At 41.7% G+C, this 16862-nt stretch overlaps 1 protein-coding gene across 3 annotated transcripts; it reads right to left on the bottom strand.

Moving 5' to 3' along the window:
- Positions 1–289: 289 nt before the first annotated feature.
- Positions 290–16862, bottom strand: LOC109784387 (chromophore lyase CRL, chloroplastic). Of its 3 annotated transcripts, XM_045227804.2 has the most exons (9): positions 16280–16862; positions 16037–16086; positions 14925–14985; positions 14782–14817; positions 12978–13028; positions 5372–5464; positions 983–1087; positions 724–816; positions 290–641 (listed from the first exon to the last, which is right to left on the bottom strand). In XM_045227804.2, exons 1-9 carry the CDS (start codon positions 16457–16459, stop codon positions 501–503), a joined length of 810 nt encoding a protein of 269 aa, XP_045083739.1. In that variant the 5' UTR covers positions 16460–16862; the 3' UTR covers positions 290–500. The 3 variants fall into 3 exon arrangements, with proteins under 3 accessions (XP_045083739.1, XP_045083740.1, XP_045083741.1); XM_045227805.2 differs by lacking the exon at positions 5372–5464 and having other exon boundaries at positions 16280–16601; XM_045227806.2 differs by lacking the exons at positions 14782–14817; positions 14925–14985; positions 16037–16086 and having other exon boundaries at positions 16280–16575.

The raw sequence follows: 16862 nt of genomic DNA, 5'->3' as shown, positions 1-16862 counted from the left end.
CATGTTAAAGTTATCCTTTTGTTTTAATTAATGTGTACCGGGCATGGTTCAGCGAACATTGCTGTAAGTATGAATAGTTGAGGTTCAATGCTATATTCTTGCTCATTTTGGTGCTGGTAAGGATTTCACCTCAAAATCCTAGCACCAGCCAAACATGAAATTTGGATTTGGAATCTGGATTCAGCCAAATGAAATGTTGGTAGAGACAGAAATGAAATGAAATCAGGGAGCCAAACGAGCTGTAAAAGATATTAATTACAGAAATTGTAGACACTATCTAACAAGCATCTCCATCTAACGAACATTAGAATTAATGCTCCATCTGCCTACATAACTCATGTTAGCTGCAATACGACAATTGTTACATCTCACTATGTTGTCAGGCATTGGAAGTGTTCACCCACAGAATTACCATTTGTTGATGATCAGAGATACTGTCAAAATGTAACATGCTATTCTTATGGTGTTCTCTAACAACAAAATGTATTAACAATGCTCATCTACTGGTCATCAATTGCATATGAACTTTCCATCTTCTCTAGTGACAAGGGGGCAGAGAAATTTAAAGGTGAGAACATGTCATCATAATTGGACTTGGGAGCAGGCTTAAACTCGTAAGGGCCAGCCTTGGTTCCCCAAACCTGAGCATAAGTGGGCAATGCATCAAAATAATATTCTTTTCTTTTTTCACAGGCATAGCAAGTCAAAACGTAGGAAGCCTACCTGGCTTCCATTGTCGTCAAAACCCTTGTCCCAAATGTGTGTTTCACCATTCTTGTGAATGGACAGATCAGATGTACAATATGCTGCACCACCCTGTCAAAAGATTAATCTTCAGATGGAATCAACATAGCTAATCATTGCATAAGAGGATAATCCCTAGGTGTGAATTGATATTGAAATAAAAAGGGCAATTTCAAATTATTCTTGGTCAGGAAGAAGAATAGGCATGTAGATTCAGAATGGAGAATAAGTAGCTCACCCAACTGTTGGGAAAACCTCCCAGTGGGGTTGATCCTTCATATAAGCAGCGTTTTCCGCGTTCACATCGTGATAAGTGTATGGTGGTCAAATGCTCTGCGATATCCTGAACACGAAATACTTGAGTGCAAGGACAGTTGTATATGCCACAAGCTGGGATCACCGTCAGAAAAAACACCGTAAAAAAACAAGCTGGGATGTGTGACCACATTGTCAGAACATGAGCCTGGCAAACTGTCATGTTTCTTCAGTTAACTGTATCGCTTCCGAAAACGCTTCGTGGAATCGGATGGCTAGCTGCTCGGGTTAAACCTCGCTTGACGGCGGAGATCATTTAAGACAAGTTACTGTTTACTTTCATATTCTTAACCTATATAACAGCCGGGTTGTGACTGAGCTGGGCATTGAGAATTATTCCCCTTTTATTCCGGCCATGTGACAATGAACACATACTTCATATACGTTTCAATATAGATGTGAAGGCTTCCCAAAGCCCTATAAATAGAGGTCCTCACCTCTAGTTTGTAGGCAGACTATGTACCCCACTACCTATAGTAGAACTTGGCGTTGTTATCTAAGATCTTGGACTAGATCTTGTGCTCCAGGAATTTTGGATTTAACTCTTGCTGCCATATCGACCCTATCTCCGCCTCTAGAGCAATATCTAGCACAGCACATCGAAATGGTTCCTTCAACACTTGTGTTGTACACATTGTAGCAGCAAGGTGTAGTTGCTCCTCCACAACCTTGTGCTGCTTCAGGTGGCTAGTTCTTGTTGTTCTCTTTGATAGTGGAGCTGCAGCAAGCAATGAAGCAATTGGAGAAGAGATGAATGCTGCCAATGAAGAAAATTCATCAAGGATGAAGATGTTCACAGGGAAGAAGAGGAGGTAATCTTGGAGCAAGATTACTGACTACCACAAAAATGTGCAGTTCAGTGTGCTTCAAGAAGGCCAATTTATGTTGAAGCCTTTGAAGGTGAAGAATATGATGATGCCCTTGAACCTAATCTCTATGCATATCAGAGAGTACCCAACCCTACATATGCAAGGGATAAAGACAAGGTGAAAGCTGAGATCCCAACTTTTAATGGAAATGTTGATATTGAAGGGTGCCTTGATTGGTTATATGAAGTGGAGACTTTCTTTGAGGTCATGGAGATTCCGGAAGATCGTAAAGTTTCTTTGGTCGCCTACAAGTTGAAAGGAGGAGCCAGTGCATGCTGGCATCGCCTTCAAGAAGAACACAGCTGAGAGGAGAACCTCGTGTGAGAACTTGGAGGCGAATGAAGAGTCTTTTGAATGGGAGATTGCTAATTATGAGAAGATCATGTTTATTCAGTTTCAAAATTGCGCCCAAACAAATAGGACTGTTTCAGATTACATGGAGGAGTTTTTAAGGCTACAAGTGAGGTGCAACCTTGCCGAAACTAAAGATCAACAAGTTGCAAGGTATATCAATGGTCTCACTGAGCTATTCAAGATCGATTGATGATGCAGAAAATCTGATCCATTGTCAAGCACAAGCTCTAGCCTTAAAGGCCAAGAGGTTTATGAGGACAAGAAAGACAACTAAGGCTACATATCCTCGTACCGAAGGCTCGTCTAGGAGTCACACTAATAGAGTGGAAGAAAAGACCGCTCCACCAAAGGCAAAACAACCCATCCCGAAGCAAACTAGACTATAAATGTGGTGAAGAGGGATACATATCCAGCGGTTGCCCACTAAGGAAATTTGTTAACACAGCTATCCATGATGGTGAAGACGATGAGGAGGAATACAAATTTGAAGATGTAGAGGGATAAGAGTTTTATCAAGAAGAAGGTGAAGGGGTGGTATGTGTGATTCAGCGTCTCCTATGTTCCACACCACAACCTGACGACACAAAACGGAAGGAAATATTTGAGAGCAAATGCACTATGAATGGCAAGGTATGCAGATTAGTAACTGATAGTTGCAGCTGCGAGAATCTTATCTCACAGAATTTGGTGAACCATTTAAAGCTTGAAACTCATGATCATCCAAATCGCTACACTATTGGGTGGATCAAGGAGTGAATATAAGGATCTTAGAGTAGATCTTGTGCTCTAGGAATTTTGGATTGAACTCCTGCTGCCACATTAGCCTGTTTCCGCCTCTAGAACGATATCTAGCGCAGCACATAGAAGTAGTTCCATCAACACTTGCGTTGTATATTTTGTAAGTTGTTCCTCCACGACCTTGTGCTGCTTTAGTACACCACTTTGGCGGCAGCGCAGTTCGACAACGAGATCTGGTGTGGGAGATCCAGTTGCTGGACTAGTTCCGATGTGAAATTCTCTCTCCTGAAGGCCAGATCCAGATGAGGAGGAGCAAGATGGGAAATGATGACGGGGAACTAAAAGATCTCCTGGCCATGCGATCCGAGGTCTTTGAGAACCAGAAGGAAACACAGTCTGTCAGATCGGACATAACAACACTGCAAGCAGAGGTACGAGCTATATGTGCTAAGCAAACCATAAGCTCATGATGAAGTTGCTAGAATTTGGTTTCAGAATACAATACAAGAAAGGCGCCCTTAACAGAGTAGCTGGTGCTTTATCAAGGAAATATTGTTCATTAATGGCAATTTCTCAAATCATTCCTGTGACGGTCACAGGAAGTGGCAGCAAGCTATACTTCAGATACAACCTTCAGACCAATATTGGAGAAACTGTTACTGAAGGACTCCAACCTTTCCTCCGAAATTCGCCAGCGATGCGAGTGCGACGACCATTGGACGCCCAAAGAGGGTTGGCCGCTAGACGGCACGTCACCGCCCAGGGAGGCTCCATCATTCACGTCGGAACACTTCAGTCTCCGTGCAGATGAGGACATGGTCGATGAAGATGATCTGGAACCTTTGCCCCCTACCTGGCGCGCCAAGTGTCAAGGATGGACATCAGGGATCGTGGGAATCACCTTTTTTCGTTCGGCCAGAGGCTAAAAAACACTCCAGAAATCCTTGAGGCAGGATACGGCTTTTTTACCCAAGTTCAGGCCACCGAGATGGTGTAACACACTCCAGAAATCTTGGTCGATGAAGATGATCTGGAACCTTTGCCCCCTACCTGGCGCGCCAAGTGTCAAGGATGGACATCAGGGATCGTGGGAATCGCCAAAAACACTCCAGAAATCTTTGAGGCAGGATACGGCTTTTTTACCCAAGTTGAGGCCACCGAGATGGTGTAACACACTCCAGAAATCTTTGAGTACAGGACTCTCTTAGAGAGCTAGTTTTCTTTACCCAACTACTTTCTACTAGATGATATTCTTCCAGGTTGCGAACTTTTTGCACGGCCTTGGTCCTCCTACCTGGCGCGCCAAGTGTCAAGATAGGGCCTGGGGGGCACCACAGTAGCCTGTTACAAACCAAGCCACAATCGATCTTGGGCGACCTAGCCTGTGCAGCCCACGCGGGTCCGTTAGAGGATAGAGCAGTGGGAGTAGGTCATGTTGACAAGTCAAACCTCTCCAACCGTACACAGCTCGCCAGGTCCAACTTGCCAGCGGGAGACAGCCGAAGAGACACGCTACATCCAGCATGTTGATAGTACAAAAAAACGACCTGCGCTCCCGATAAGCGGCAGGCCATATCACCTCGGTTAGGAGCAAACCGACTTACTGTTCAGAATCAACATAACTTATGAACCGTAGGTTACATAGACATGCAGGCATAGCTATTAATGTGCTTGTCGGCCTCGGGTCTCACGGAAAGCCCGGAGAGAAGTGACCAAGCATGTGTGCTTGATCTTTTGCCAACTTGTGGGCCCCTTAAACGATCCGTAGGCGAGGATCGGTTGCTCGGGGGAGGGTAGTTGATCGGGAGGATCCCGACCAACTCTATAGATTCCCTGTGATTGCCAGTGTCTTCATGCTTGGGAGGCCCCGGGTATGGTTTTCTCTCTTTCTTTAAGTATTAGAACATAAAGCTAGGCCCATCTCCAGTAGGCATGGGCGACCCCGTTTCCCATGTTGCTGACAAATTCGCAATCCAATGAAATAGTTTGTCTAAGCTCAACAACAAAGAACGCTAATATGACATAATGACACTACAAACTAGGTTGATGAACACAAATTGGAAGAGAATCTAGCAGTCCCAATTCCCATCTTGGGAAACAAATCTATATGTCAAATAAAATAAATAGAGGGTAAAGTAGTCTCAAGAGTGCCAATGAGTATTGCAGATTATAAAATATTTTGACTTACAAACACCAAGCTAGTTCATCCACTATGTCACTACATTAGAACCCACCATGACATGGATTCATGGGCAAGATGAATTAAAATTCCACATCAGAAATTAAAGTAAAGGGGATGTCCCATAAGTGGGTGTCCTGAAAAGTATGGTTTCATCGGAAACAAGACATACCGCAATTACTTCTTCTGGCTGCGGCCTCTGATCTTTTTGTCGGTCACAGAAATTCTTATACTCTTCAACATCTCTAATTGCATAAGAACTCAACTGTCCAATGGGGATAATTCAAAACGTTATCTCAACAAAGCATGGTTGAATTAAAGTACTTCAATTGCCATTGTACTGCTTTTATTGAAACCAAACATTCAAATTTGTTGGGCAAATGTCATCCAAGATTCAAATTACAGTTATTAAATGGCCAAAAGCAAGTATTGTTGGCTTGTATCAAATCACAGTACTACTATGTTTTAAACTATTTTACCACCATTCATAAAAAAGAAAAACGGGTTGGCAAATTTGGTAGGGCGAAGTTGTGCGCAGCCGGTGATTACCAGAACGATTGATTATATTACGATCACCAATGAGCAGGGCTAGGAGTTTTGCGGCAGCCAGTAACTAGATTACCAGAATCATTAATTATATTACGAGCAGCAGCGAGGCAAGGAGTTGGGCAGAAGGCAGACTAATTATATTACAAGCAGAAGCGGGGCAAGGAGTTGGGCAGCAGGTAGCAACTAGATTACCGAAATGATTAATTATATTACGAGCAGCAACGGGGCGAGGAGTTGTACGGGGGCGTAACTAGATTACCAGGGCACTTAGTTATCTTAAGGTGGGGCAGGATTAGTCGAGCGGCTCACACAGCGGGCAGAGCCCACGATTAGACAGCATTGATAGACACGATTTTACCATGTGTATGTTACATCCTACAACCGGGTGTAGTTACACCCACGTCTCATATATTACCATGTAGTAGTATATATACTATTTATCATTTTTACTATGTTCATATACTATATCTAAGAATAAGATGCTCCAAAGTGAGCTACATGGAAAATTGCAAGCGAGCCCATTGTTTTTACTATATTTGTGAAATACATAAACATTTGCATTTTTGTACGTAAAAATTGTATACTGCATAAACTAAGGGCTTCGATGATATCTTTTCGTGTAACTTGTATTTAGGCATCCTATATACATAAGAGAGTGATCCCCACTAATTTATTTACCTCAACATGCAAGCATGCCACCTCACCATGAATGGAATGAGGCCCACCTCAACATGCAATCATGCATAGAGAAAGACCCACCACAACATTCAACCATGCATGAAAAAATATTTTCCATTCAATTATTCTACTTATGTTCAATGTATATTTTGCAACTCTACATAATCAAATATATTAAGTCATATGTTAGCAACCCAAATTTTCATAAACCGATTCCTGCAGCAACAACCCAAATTTTCCTCATTTTTTTTCCTACAACCGGTGGTAGTGCACTCACGTGAGTTTTGTATGTTGTATGTAGAAGGTATTTTTTAAATATGCAAAAAAAACTATGGACTCACATGCAAATTTTTCATATAGCTCGATTAGGAAAATCTTAGACATAATATATGAAGATACTTAAAATGATAAAGTAGTATATATACTACCACATGATAATATGAGACGTGGATGTAACTACCACCAGTTGTAGGATGTATTTTTCATATGTGTGTGTGTGTGTGTATAGACTCCAATAACCAACGATTGTTCCGATATGTTCCTCTCCAACCCATGTGCACCTTCCCCTTTTCTTGTTACTAATATATGCATGCGTGCAAAAAAGACAACTGATGATGTCATCCTATATTCTCTCCAATTCTAAAAATTCAAAATGTTTTATAGTTCAAACCGTCGGTCCGATTCAAAATCTGCTTTCACTATTAAATCTATCATGGCGAGATCTTTGAGGGTGTGTTTGGTTTGTGCCCCAACTAGCCCAGCCAAAAAATTGGCATGACCGAAGTGAGGCCATGACCAAAATTTTGGTAAGTTATCATTGTTTGGATTGTAGCCAATGTACTTGCCCAAATTTTGGTAAATCACTAAGACTTCATCTGGTTTGCCACTAGCAGAGTTGCCAAATGTTTTATACAAGTAACTTGGATTGATTAGTGCTTGATCTGATTGTAATTTGGATGTACCTTGAGCCAACAAAGAAAGAGACATTAAAAATAAGTTTTTTGTAATATAAAAAATAATTAAATATAATATGCCAAAAGATAAACATGCAAGAGAAGAGTATTAGTAGTGGTTTTGGGGACATTTGTCCAATAGTAAAAGTTTTTTCTTCTGATCCAAGGAAGTCCAGTAGTAAAACGTATGTTAGGCTGGAGCTTACACTGGACTGATCCATCCAAACTACCCGTCAATGAAAAAATCCATCCAAACAGCTGTTCGGTTGCCCTAAGAAAAACTGTTCGGTCATCACGCAGCTGCCCACGTGATTAATCCGCCGTATTATTTGGCGAGACCTCCGTAAAAGCACCGGAAGAGACCACCGTGTAAAAGCAAAAACAAAACGAGACCCACGTAAAGAGTGGGCAAGAGCAGGATGCCAATTATTTGGCGAGCGTTTTCCACGCCCTCGCTGCGCCCACGAATTGGCGAGAATAACACGCGGGCATCACGGGCCGGCTGCGCGAGCCAATTTTTTGGTGCCAGTCCAAACGGTGGCCAAATCCCATGGGCGAGCCGATTTTTTTGGTAAGGCTGGTGTTGGTGGTAAACCAAACGTACCCAAAAACTATATCCCATTTTGGTATGGTCCGACAACTTTTTTTTCGAGTCCAAAGGTACCACGCTTGGGCTACATAAGTTATCACGATTGCACTGCGTAAGCTATCATGTTGTTTACACTGAAACTACCAGGGCTATAAAAAATGGTTCCCCCAACCTTTTCCCTACATATGCATGCACTCGAAGACAAAAGCTGATAACTACGTACAAAACACCGCGGTAATTTTGACCCAAGAGCAACAGAAGTTTGGCCAACTCTTGGCCGGACATCCGGCCCCAGCCCCGGACGTTCGGCACCCGCGAGTGCCTAACCGGGCCAGAGGCCCATGTATCCCCTCTTTCCCCCTCTCATCTCGTGGAACACTATATATAGACCCTCTCCTCCTCCTAGCTAGGGTTAGCAAAGGTTTAGCTCATTTGAGATTGAGTTTTGCTCATCCACTTACCTCTCCCATGGAGATCAAGGCCCCATGCGAGAAGATCCCCCAAGTGGATTCAAGACCCCTTCTTAGGGAAGATCCTGTTGGATTCAAGACCTCTCTCCTTCAAGGATTGGGATGAACTAGTACCCCTATTACCCTCTTGTTTTGGATTTGGACCCTTGTATCCCTATATGTGTATGTGGATTTAGCATATGTGTGATTGGATCTTTGTCTATTGAGTGTTCTTCTTGTGTTCCTCTCTTGATTTGCTCCCTTTTCCCCCTCCAAGTGTGAAAAGATCATGAACTAGGGTTCCACCCTACATCATTACAGGGGTAAGTTTCACCAACCTTTTTCATGAGTCGAAGTTACCACTGTATTTGTACGTAAGTTATCAGGTCTACGGTTCGTATATTACCAAGTTACTGTGGGTATGTTTTTAAACAACATTTTTTCCACTGTTCAAAAGTTACTGCAGTGTTTTATATATGTAAGTTATCAGGTCACCATGCTATTTACACAGAAGTTACCACGGTGTTCTAGCTGGTTGTAGGATCTAATCTTTGATGTTTAAGTCAACTCACACCTCTAGTGTATTTTGGTAATATACCTCTAGTATTTTTCTAGGTAAAAAAATATACAAAAGAAATGACAGCAGAAGAACATTGCGATCAGATCTGCAATACGTAGCTTACCTCAACATGAAGGTATAAAAATTATCTAACATGTATATAATCACAACAAAGAGCCTTCCTAGGTGATTGCTGGGTGGACTTCTAATAGTACTTGAGCCACCAGGTCTCAGGTTCGACTCTCTACTTCGCACTTTTTTTACTGAGATTAAAAAAGAAGGCAACCCAAGCGAAAGAGGCAGCCCAGGCGGGGATCGCGAGAGGTGCGGCAATCGCCCGAAAAACAGGAGCTGCTGGATCAGGACGTGCTCCATCGTTCGATTCGAATCCAGCGGTACTCAAAGCATTCGAATTGTAGCTAAAATTCAATGGTTCGCTGGTTAACTTCTTTGCGTGCGTGCGTGCATGCATGCGTGTGTGTGTGTGTGTGTGTGTGTGTAATGCTAAAGTAAATGTGCATGTAGAATAACTTATTCTACGTAGACCCCTAGTAAAAAGTGCGTAAACTATAGTAACATAGTATGCAAAATATAGTAACTTTTGGAAGAATGTAGTAAATTGCAGACTTGGATAGTGAAAAATTATTTTGGAATTACTACATTTTGTACACTGTATTACTAGATTTTGTATGAAGTGCTACTAGGGGTGTAGAATAAGCATTTTGCGCTCACGCTTAAGATAATGCTACCGTAGTATGATTATTATGTCTTTGCCACCAGGCCTCCCGCTTTTGTCTAATCTGGCTTTGAGATCCATGTAGCATCTTTTAGGTTTGTCATCAATTAGTCTTTCATTTATCCAATTGCATTAAGACTAGTTCATTACCACCTGACACCTTTGTACTGCACACTACACTTAAAGTTAGACTAGTCATGAGTGGTAACAGAATTAGATGTTGATAGTATGTATACACGCATCCATTTTGTGGAATCTTTTTTGAGTTCATGGGGCATTTTTTAGGGAATCTTCATCTTACTCACCAACCAGCATCTTTAGTATTATAGAAAGTTAGGAAGCTATAGCATTTTCATACATATGGGATTGAATTAGAAGGTTTACTATTCATGATCTGACATTTTGATACCCCTGGTCTGACACATGCTCTGCTGGCAATCGTATTAGTGCGATCAATAGCATGCATCATTAACATTTAACTGAATCCCGATATACGGAAGACTATAGGATAGTGTGCACACAGATCACAAGGCATGCATAGCAACCGGGATAGCACGGGGTGGTATAGCCACCAGGGGGTAGCATTAGCATAGCAACCGAGAGGCAAAAAATCCGCCTTAATACATCCTACTATCAGGTGTAGTTACACCCATGTCTCATATACTACCATGTGATGGTATACATACTACTTTATCATTTTTATTATGTTCATATACTATATCTAAGATACTCCAAAGTGAGTTATATGAAGAAAAAAAAAATGCAAGTGGGCCATAGGTTTTATTATATTTGTAAAATACGTACATATATGTACGTAAAAAGGAGTATGCTCACAATATGGTACATACTGCCAAAAAAGTAGTATATATACTACCTAAACATTCTTATATACTACATACTACGCTTATATATACTCCAGTATGATAGATACTACCTAGAACATACGGAACAAAAGTGGGAGTAACTACACCCGGTCATAGGAAATATATATATATATATATATATATATATATATATATATATATATATATATATATATATATACTAATAAAGCACGCATTGCTTCCGTCGGGTTCACCGTCATCCTTTTTTTTTCACTTCTTCCGTACGTGGTCTCTTTGGCCGGTTCCTACGAGGTGGTACTATTCCCCTGCCTCCTCCAAGATTTGAGAAAAAGTCCGTCGTTAGCTTTTTGGTTTCGCCCGTCGTGCTCCCATGGGCCACACAGGCGGACATCTGAGGAAAACCTAAAAAAAGGCAAGGCGATGAAAGAATTCGAACTCGTGACTAGCTCAACCTAAGATGGAACTCCGACCACGCTAGCCAGATGAATCTACTAGCTGATCTGCATTAAATAAAGTTATTCCCTACCAATAGACTAAAGCCAGGCGTGGAGGTTGTGGGCTAGCTGAACACGCACGTAGCCATAATAAGAATCCTAATTCAACTTTGCTTCATATATATACATGAGTCTGAATCCTACTTAGCTACACGTACAAGTCTGTAGAAAAGGTTCGTTTCTTCGTACGTACTTCTTACAAGCTACGTCGTTTCTCAACTGGGCCTTGCTGCCTAGGCGTGTTGCTAGGTCTTCTCCATTTGGCTGTCAGCAACAAGAATAGGCTCTGCTAGAACTCACAAAAAAGAAGCGCCAAAAAAGGGATCGAGCTTATAACCTCCTGTCCAGTCTAAGCTAAAGTACATTAGTCCCACCTTGCTCCCTTAAACTTATTCACATCAATTTATATATGTTTGTAGTGTGTTGTCTGGCGTGAGCTAAGAACCGAGATCCATGAGACATACATGTTGGATTTAATGGGACAGAGGGAGAGAAACTATCAGATTATATGTTGGCTAAATTAAACAGAGTTTGTGAGGCATTTGTGGCGGAATTAAAGGGAACAGAAGAGAGAGACCATCAGATTATATGTTGGCTAATTATATGATGGGATTCATGAGACATGGGAGAGAATAGGGCATTTGTGGCGGAATTAAAGGAAGAGAAGAGAGAGACCATCATACACCTTGAATTGTTATTTTTCCTGACTGAAGAGTATCATGTTCAACAGCAGCGTTTGACACGTTAGTGTTAGCCTCAGTATTCTTATATACTACTCCCCTTGTCTCAAATTAGTTGTCTTACATTTGTATATATACAGATATTATATATGCAACAGAGATCTTTTTTACAACACAAACTTTATTGTGTTATGCCGAGTGTTAATAGTTTGATTTTGATTAACATATCATTACTTCAAAATTGATGCCTAGGATTTTCACTATTAGACTACAAAAGATATGTCAGCTATGGGCACCATGTCATTAGGATTCAATCAACATACATACATAAATTTAAACGGCTTCTTTGCATTTGTTATACAAAGGGGTATAATACTGTATTATTCTACAAAGTAGTAGTTCTGCTGCAGCACTGCTGGCAAACATGGTCGCTCTCTCAGTCGATGGTGTGTTCGTGGAAGCTGACATCCCAGCAACGGCCGGAATGGTGTTTCGGAAGCAGGATGACTCAGTGATATTCGCTGTATATCGATAGTTATTCCATTGCAACGAATCTCTCGAAGCAGAGATACATGCGATAATAATTTGCATGGGGCTACATATAAAATATTCTGACATGCCTATCATTGTGCAATCGGATTCAGCGATGGCGTTGTCCATTCTTTCTGGTAATAGCTTGGATTGCTCCGCCTACGGAGATTATTCCTCATAAAATTCATAGAGATCAGAATAGAGGTTGCAGATTGCTTAGCACGACGGTGTGGTTTGATCAAGGACCTCCATCTATAGAGAAAATCTTACCTCTGAGTTATAACCATGTTACTATGGAATAAAACTCCCATTAAACCCGCGAAAAAAGCCAAGTACTTTTGCTGCCCCTTAATGTTTATATCCACATGAATGGTCGTGGTCATGTATATTCTACAAGATGTGATTTATCAGCCACATCATTCTTTCTTTCTTTTGGTGGCGAGCCACATCATTCTTAGCTTTTGCTGCATCATATTTCCGAAGATCGAATAAAATTACATACCTTCTAGACTAATTCCTCAATAACTTTTGTTCCACTCTATTTATACAGTGGAAAATTAATCATCGATAGTGGTTTTCGCAGGTAAAGGTGCTCGCATTTTTCTATTTTTACCCGTTGCAACGCACGGGCTTTTTTGCTAGTTATATATATAGACACACACACAATAAAAGGTCTAAGACATGTTTATTAACGGTAAATAAGTATCCAGCTTACCTCAACGTCGCATTTCATCTCCTTTGGACATGGCTTTACCATGTAGAATCTCTGCAAGCACCAGCAACTTGCAATTGTTACTTACATATATGCAAGAACAACAGACTAAAGAACTGTAGTCAAACTTCATTGTTAAATCATCCAAATAACACGCTACAAATGGGTATATGAAGTTCTACTGTCTGACAATAACACCCTTGTTCTGTTTTCAAAATGTATTATTCAGTTTGCGTTGCATCATATTATGTCAAATGAATTAAAAATATCAGTTATAAAAGTATTCAGGTGGCAGAGTATGCAAAATTTTCTGCACTACCTACAAACTGACAAGTAACATCTACAACGCGAAACAAAATAGACAGGTATACCAAGAGCAAAGTACGCACAAAAACCTTATGTTGCCATAAAGATGTGTATTAGCAGAAACATGAAATGGACAAATATTTTATGGGTGTGCTTTGGATGCTCATCGAAAGAGTGGAACATGAAAAATATTTCCCTTGATCAGATATCACAGAATACAAAAGAAGAGGATAATGATGAACTGACATGATATGGTACACTAAAAAGCACGGACACGGCAGGAATTGCCGATTGGTCGTGTCGACACGGCGGGATATGGCGACACGGCGGGATACGGCTGGATACGCGTATCCCCCAGTATCCCCTGATTTTTGATTAAAAAAAAGAAAAAAAAAAGCCCAGGGACACGGCGGGACACGGACGGGATACGGCCCGGCCCAAAAACAGCCCAAAAACAGCCATGGCCCAAAACAAAACCCTATTTTTGCAGGAATCGCACGCAGCTCTCCACACATGCAACAACGAGGAACTCCCAGTCCCAGGTCCCAGTCTCTTCTGGATCGAAGCCGCCACCTCCTGGAACGAAGCCGCCGCCGCCGCCGCCGGCGAAGCTTGGATCCGACCGGCCACCACTACCCCCACACCAGGAGGCAGCAGCCTCTTCTCCTGACGGCAGGTAACCCTCCCCAATCCCTGAACTAACAGCCTCTCCTCCACTTCTTGACCTGTTTTATTCAGATTTGATCTTCCATTCAGCTGCTGGATGTTGTGCTTGCTGCTTGCTAGCTGCTGCTCTTTGAATGCCTGTAGATTGTAGTAGTAGTGTACTAGACTACTAGTGTAGTACTGCTTGTCTGCTTCAGTGCTTCTTTTTGCTAGCTTAATATCATCCTGCTCTTGAATGCTTGTAGAGCATGGCATCTGGGAGTAGCACAGCCGGTAGCCAATCGTCCGTGGGTGAGAGTGAAGGGCAGTCTGGTCCTGGTGTTTTGCAAGATGCAACTTGCAATGACATGGTGGGACAAGGATCAATCAAGCACTTGATAAAAGAGACACCGAATGGGGCAGTATCTCTATTCTAATCTTTTTCTCCTTTATTTTCTGTATTAACTCTATATTACATGACATATTTTTATTTTATTTTACATACGCTCACCGTATCCCCGAATGGCTGTTTTTGGAAAATGCCGTATCCCGTATCCCCGTATGCGTATCCCCGACTTTCCGTCCCCGTGTCCATGCTTTTTAGATGGTAAATAGAATATGTTTATACACGTATGGTTGCAGATGATAGCCTAAGCTTATTTAACATGTATTTGATATGAGGAATTTAAGTTGGTACAGGAACACTTCAAGAATTGATGGCCAGGTACCATATATGTTTGCACATGAAGTACAATCTTTGATTTGAAAGAGTGAGACTGTTTAGGTTTTCTTTAGATGGGACTTTTTTAGACCATGACCAAAGAAGATCTTTAGATCAGTTTAGAAGTTACCATACTTGTCGGAAAGGTTTTTCTGGAGCTCTCCAAAATGCCTGCAAAAGGAAGTATGACACTGAAGTTCCTGGAAGAGACCCGCAAAAAAAAAATCCTGGAAGAGGCTACAAATTTGAAGGATTTATTACAAGAGCAATTGGCATACTTGCTCAAAGTAGAGCACTCCAGAACCATCCACCATCTCAGTTGCAGGGCAAGTGAGCATTCTAGAAGAATGGAAGGCCAAGTTATACACAAGATGTTTAGGTGACAGAAGGTAGATTAGCATAGTAAGTATTTAAACTTATGCCAAAGGAAGTAAGTGCAGAATAGTTACATTAACTCAACCACGTGACATTTAATGGGATACTAATTTATTTTTATTTTCAAAACGTATTTTGGTATCACGTTTAGAAAACTATATTTCCATCCAATGCATCTGGTAGAACTTTGAGTAAACAAGGTACCATAAGAAAAGAAGTACCCTGATATCCTCTTATGGTTTAACAGTGGTTATTTGGACCACACATAGATTGAGAATCACTTTTGAGAAAACTGTTTTTCAAGACTTATAGGAGACCAGCTTTTAACTTGCTACTCTATTAAGATGAGTCAATAAATATGTTGTTTGCATGAGTACAACAGAACTATTTTCTCTAGGGTTTTGCTAACGTTGTGGTTCGTTAAGATCAGAACAGAACACATTTTATCATTAGTATTGCAGCCTAGGGGTGTTATTCGACTCTTGCTCTCGGCCAAGAAAGACATGATGCTATGACAATGCTCTACAGCTGCCACTTCAAGTTATGTTAGAAATTTATCGTCGTAATGTAATTTTACACAACATTTATGTGGAGTTGTGGACAGCAGCCAGAACCCGGCAACATTGCTGGATTCCCCAATCATTTTGGCACTACCCAAGAAAAAATAAAACTAAGGCAACCACCACCATAAGGTGATGAATCAAAAATCTACAACAATGCTCAACACACATGTATTCATATAATCAACGTGAATTGTACCAATACAATAGGAATGAAAACTGGTTATGCATATCCCCATTATTAGGAAAGCACAAGTTTAGCAAATTCATAACAAAGTAGTAACAGCCAACAAGTAACAACCCAGGAACACCTCAAGCCGCTTCCACAACTACCCAAAAGAAAGTCGCATCTTTCGATTGGCAAATAGCATCGTCGGAAGACAAGAACCCAAACCAAACGAACATCCCAACAACTAATGTGCAAACGGAATGCTTATGGGAAGCATAATTTTCACCTAAGGTTGAAATAGTTTCCAGGATCCTGCCTCGCCTGCTCCCTCGAGAACTGCACATAGAACCAATCATGGCAATATAAACCAAGAAACGTATCAAAGCACATAATTGTTATTTTCCTTAGCTCAAAATTGCAAAATTTTAGACGAATTCTCAGGGGCAGAGGGGCAGCCACTCTAAACGGAGGCTACAATTCTAGCGGCGGGGGGGGGGGGGGGGGGGGGGGGGGGGGGGGGGGGGCTCACCTTTTCACCGGAGAGGGCGTCGGCGACGGCGCGGGCGTGGTCCCACCGGGTGGTGGAGCGGCGCAGCCGCCGGATGAGAATAACGCCGCCGAAGACGACGAGCGCCTTCAGCAGCGCACCCCGGACTATCCCGCCGACTCCTCCACCGGTTCCTTCGGGGGTGTCCTCGCCGGAGCCCATGGGGTGTTCCACGGCGAACTCGCGAGGACCGACACGAGGTACGGAGGCGGAAGAGGATCAATCAAGAAAGAAAGAGAAAGGGAAAGTATTTCTGTGGACCGCGATACTGCGTTCATTATTTCCAGTCAAAAAGATACTGCGTTCGTTATCTTGGGAAATCTAATGAGCGTGTATAAATAATTTTGTCCAGAACTAAAATGACTTGTTTTTTTGCGTGGGGGACTAAGGCTCGTCGTAAATGGAAGTATCATATCTTTATCTTTACGTTTTTTTACGTATAAAACTTTACTAGCAAAAAATGCCTGTGCGTTGCAACGGAAGAATAAAAATAGCATACGTCTGTAGCACAATAATACACAAACAAAATGAAGTACATGGTTAGTTCTCTTCAGACATGAAGGTT

The sequence above is a fragment of the Aegilops tauschii genome, chromosome 4 (assembly GCF_002575655.3).
Source record: "Aegilops tauschii subsp. strangulata cultivar AL8/78 chromosome 4, Aet v6.0, whole genome shotgun sequence".
Classification (NCBI taxonomy): Eukaryota; Viridiplantae; Streptophyta; class Magnoliopsida; order Poales; family Poaceae; genus Aegilops; species Aegilops tauschii.
Note: the sequence above shows the minus strand (reverse complement) of the source record. Positions and strands in the feature narration are given on the sequence as shown.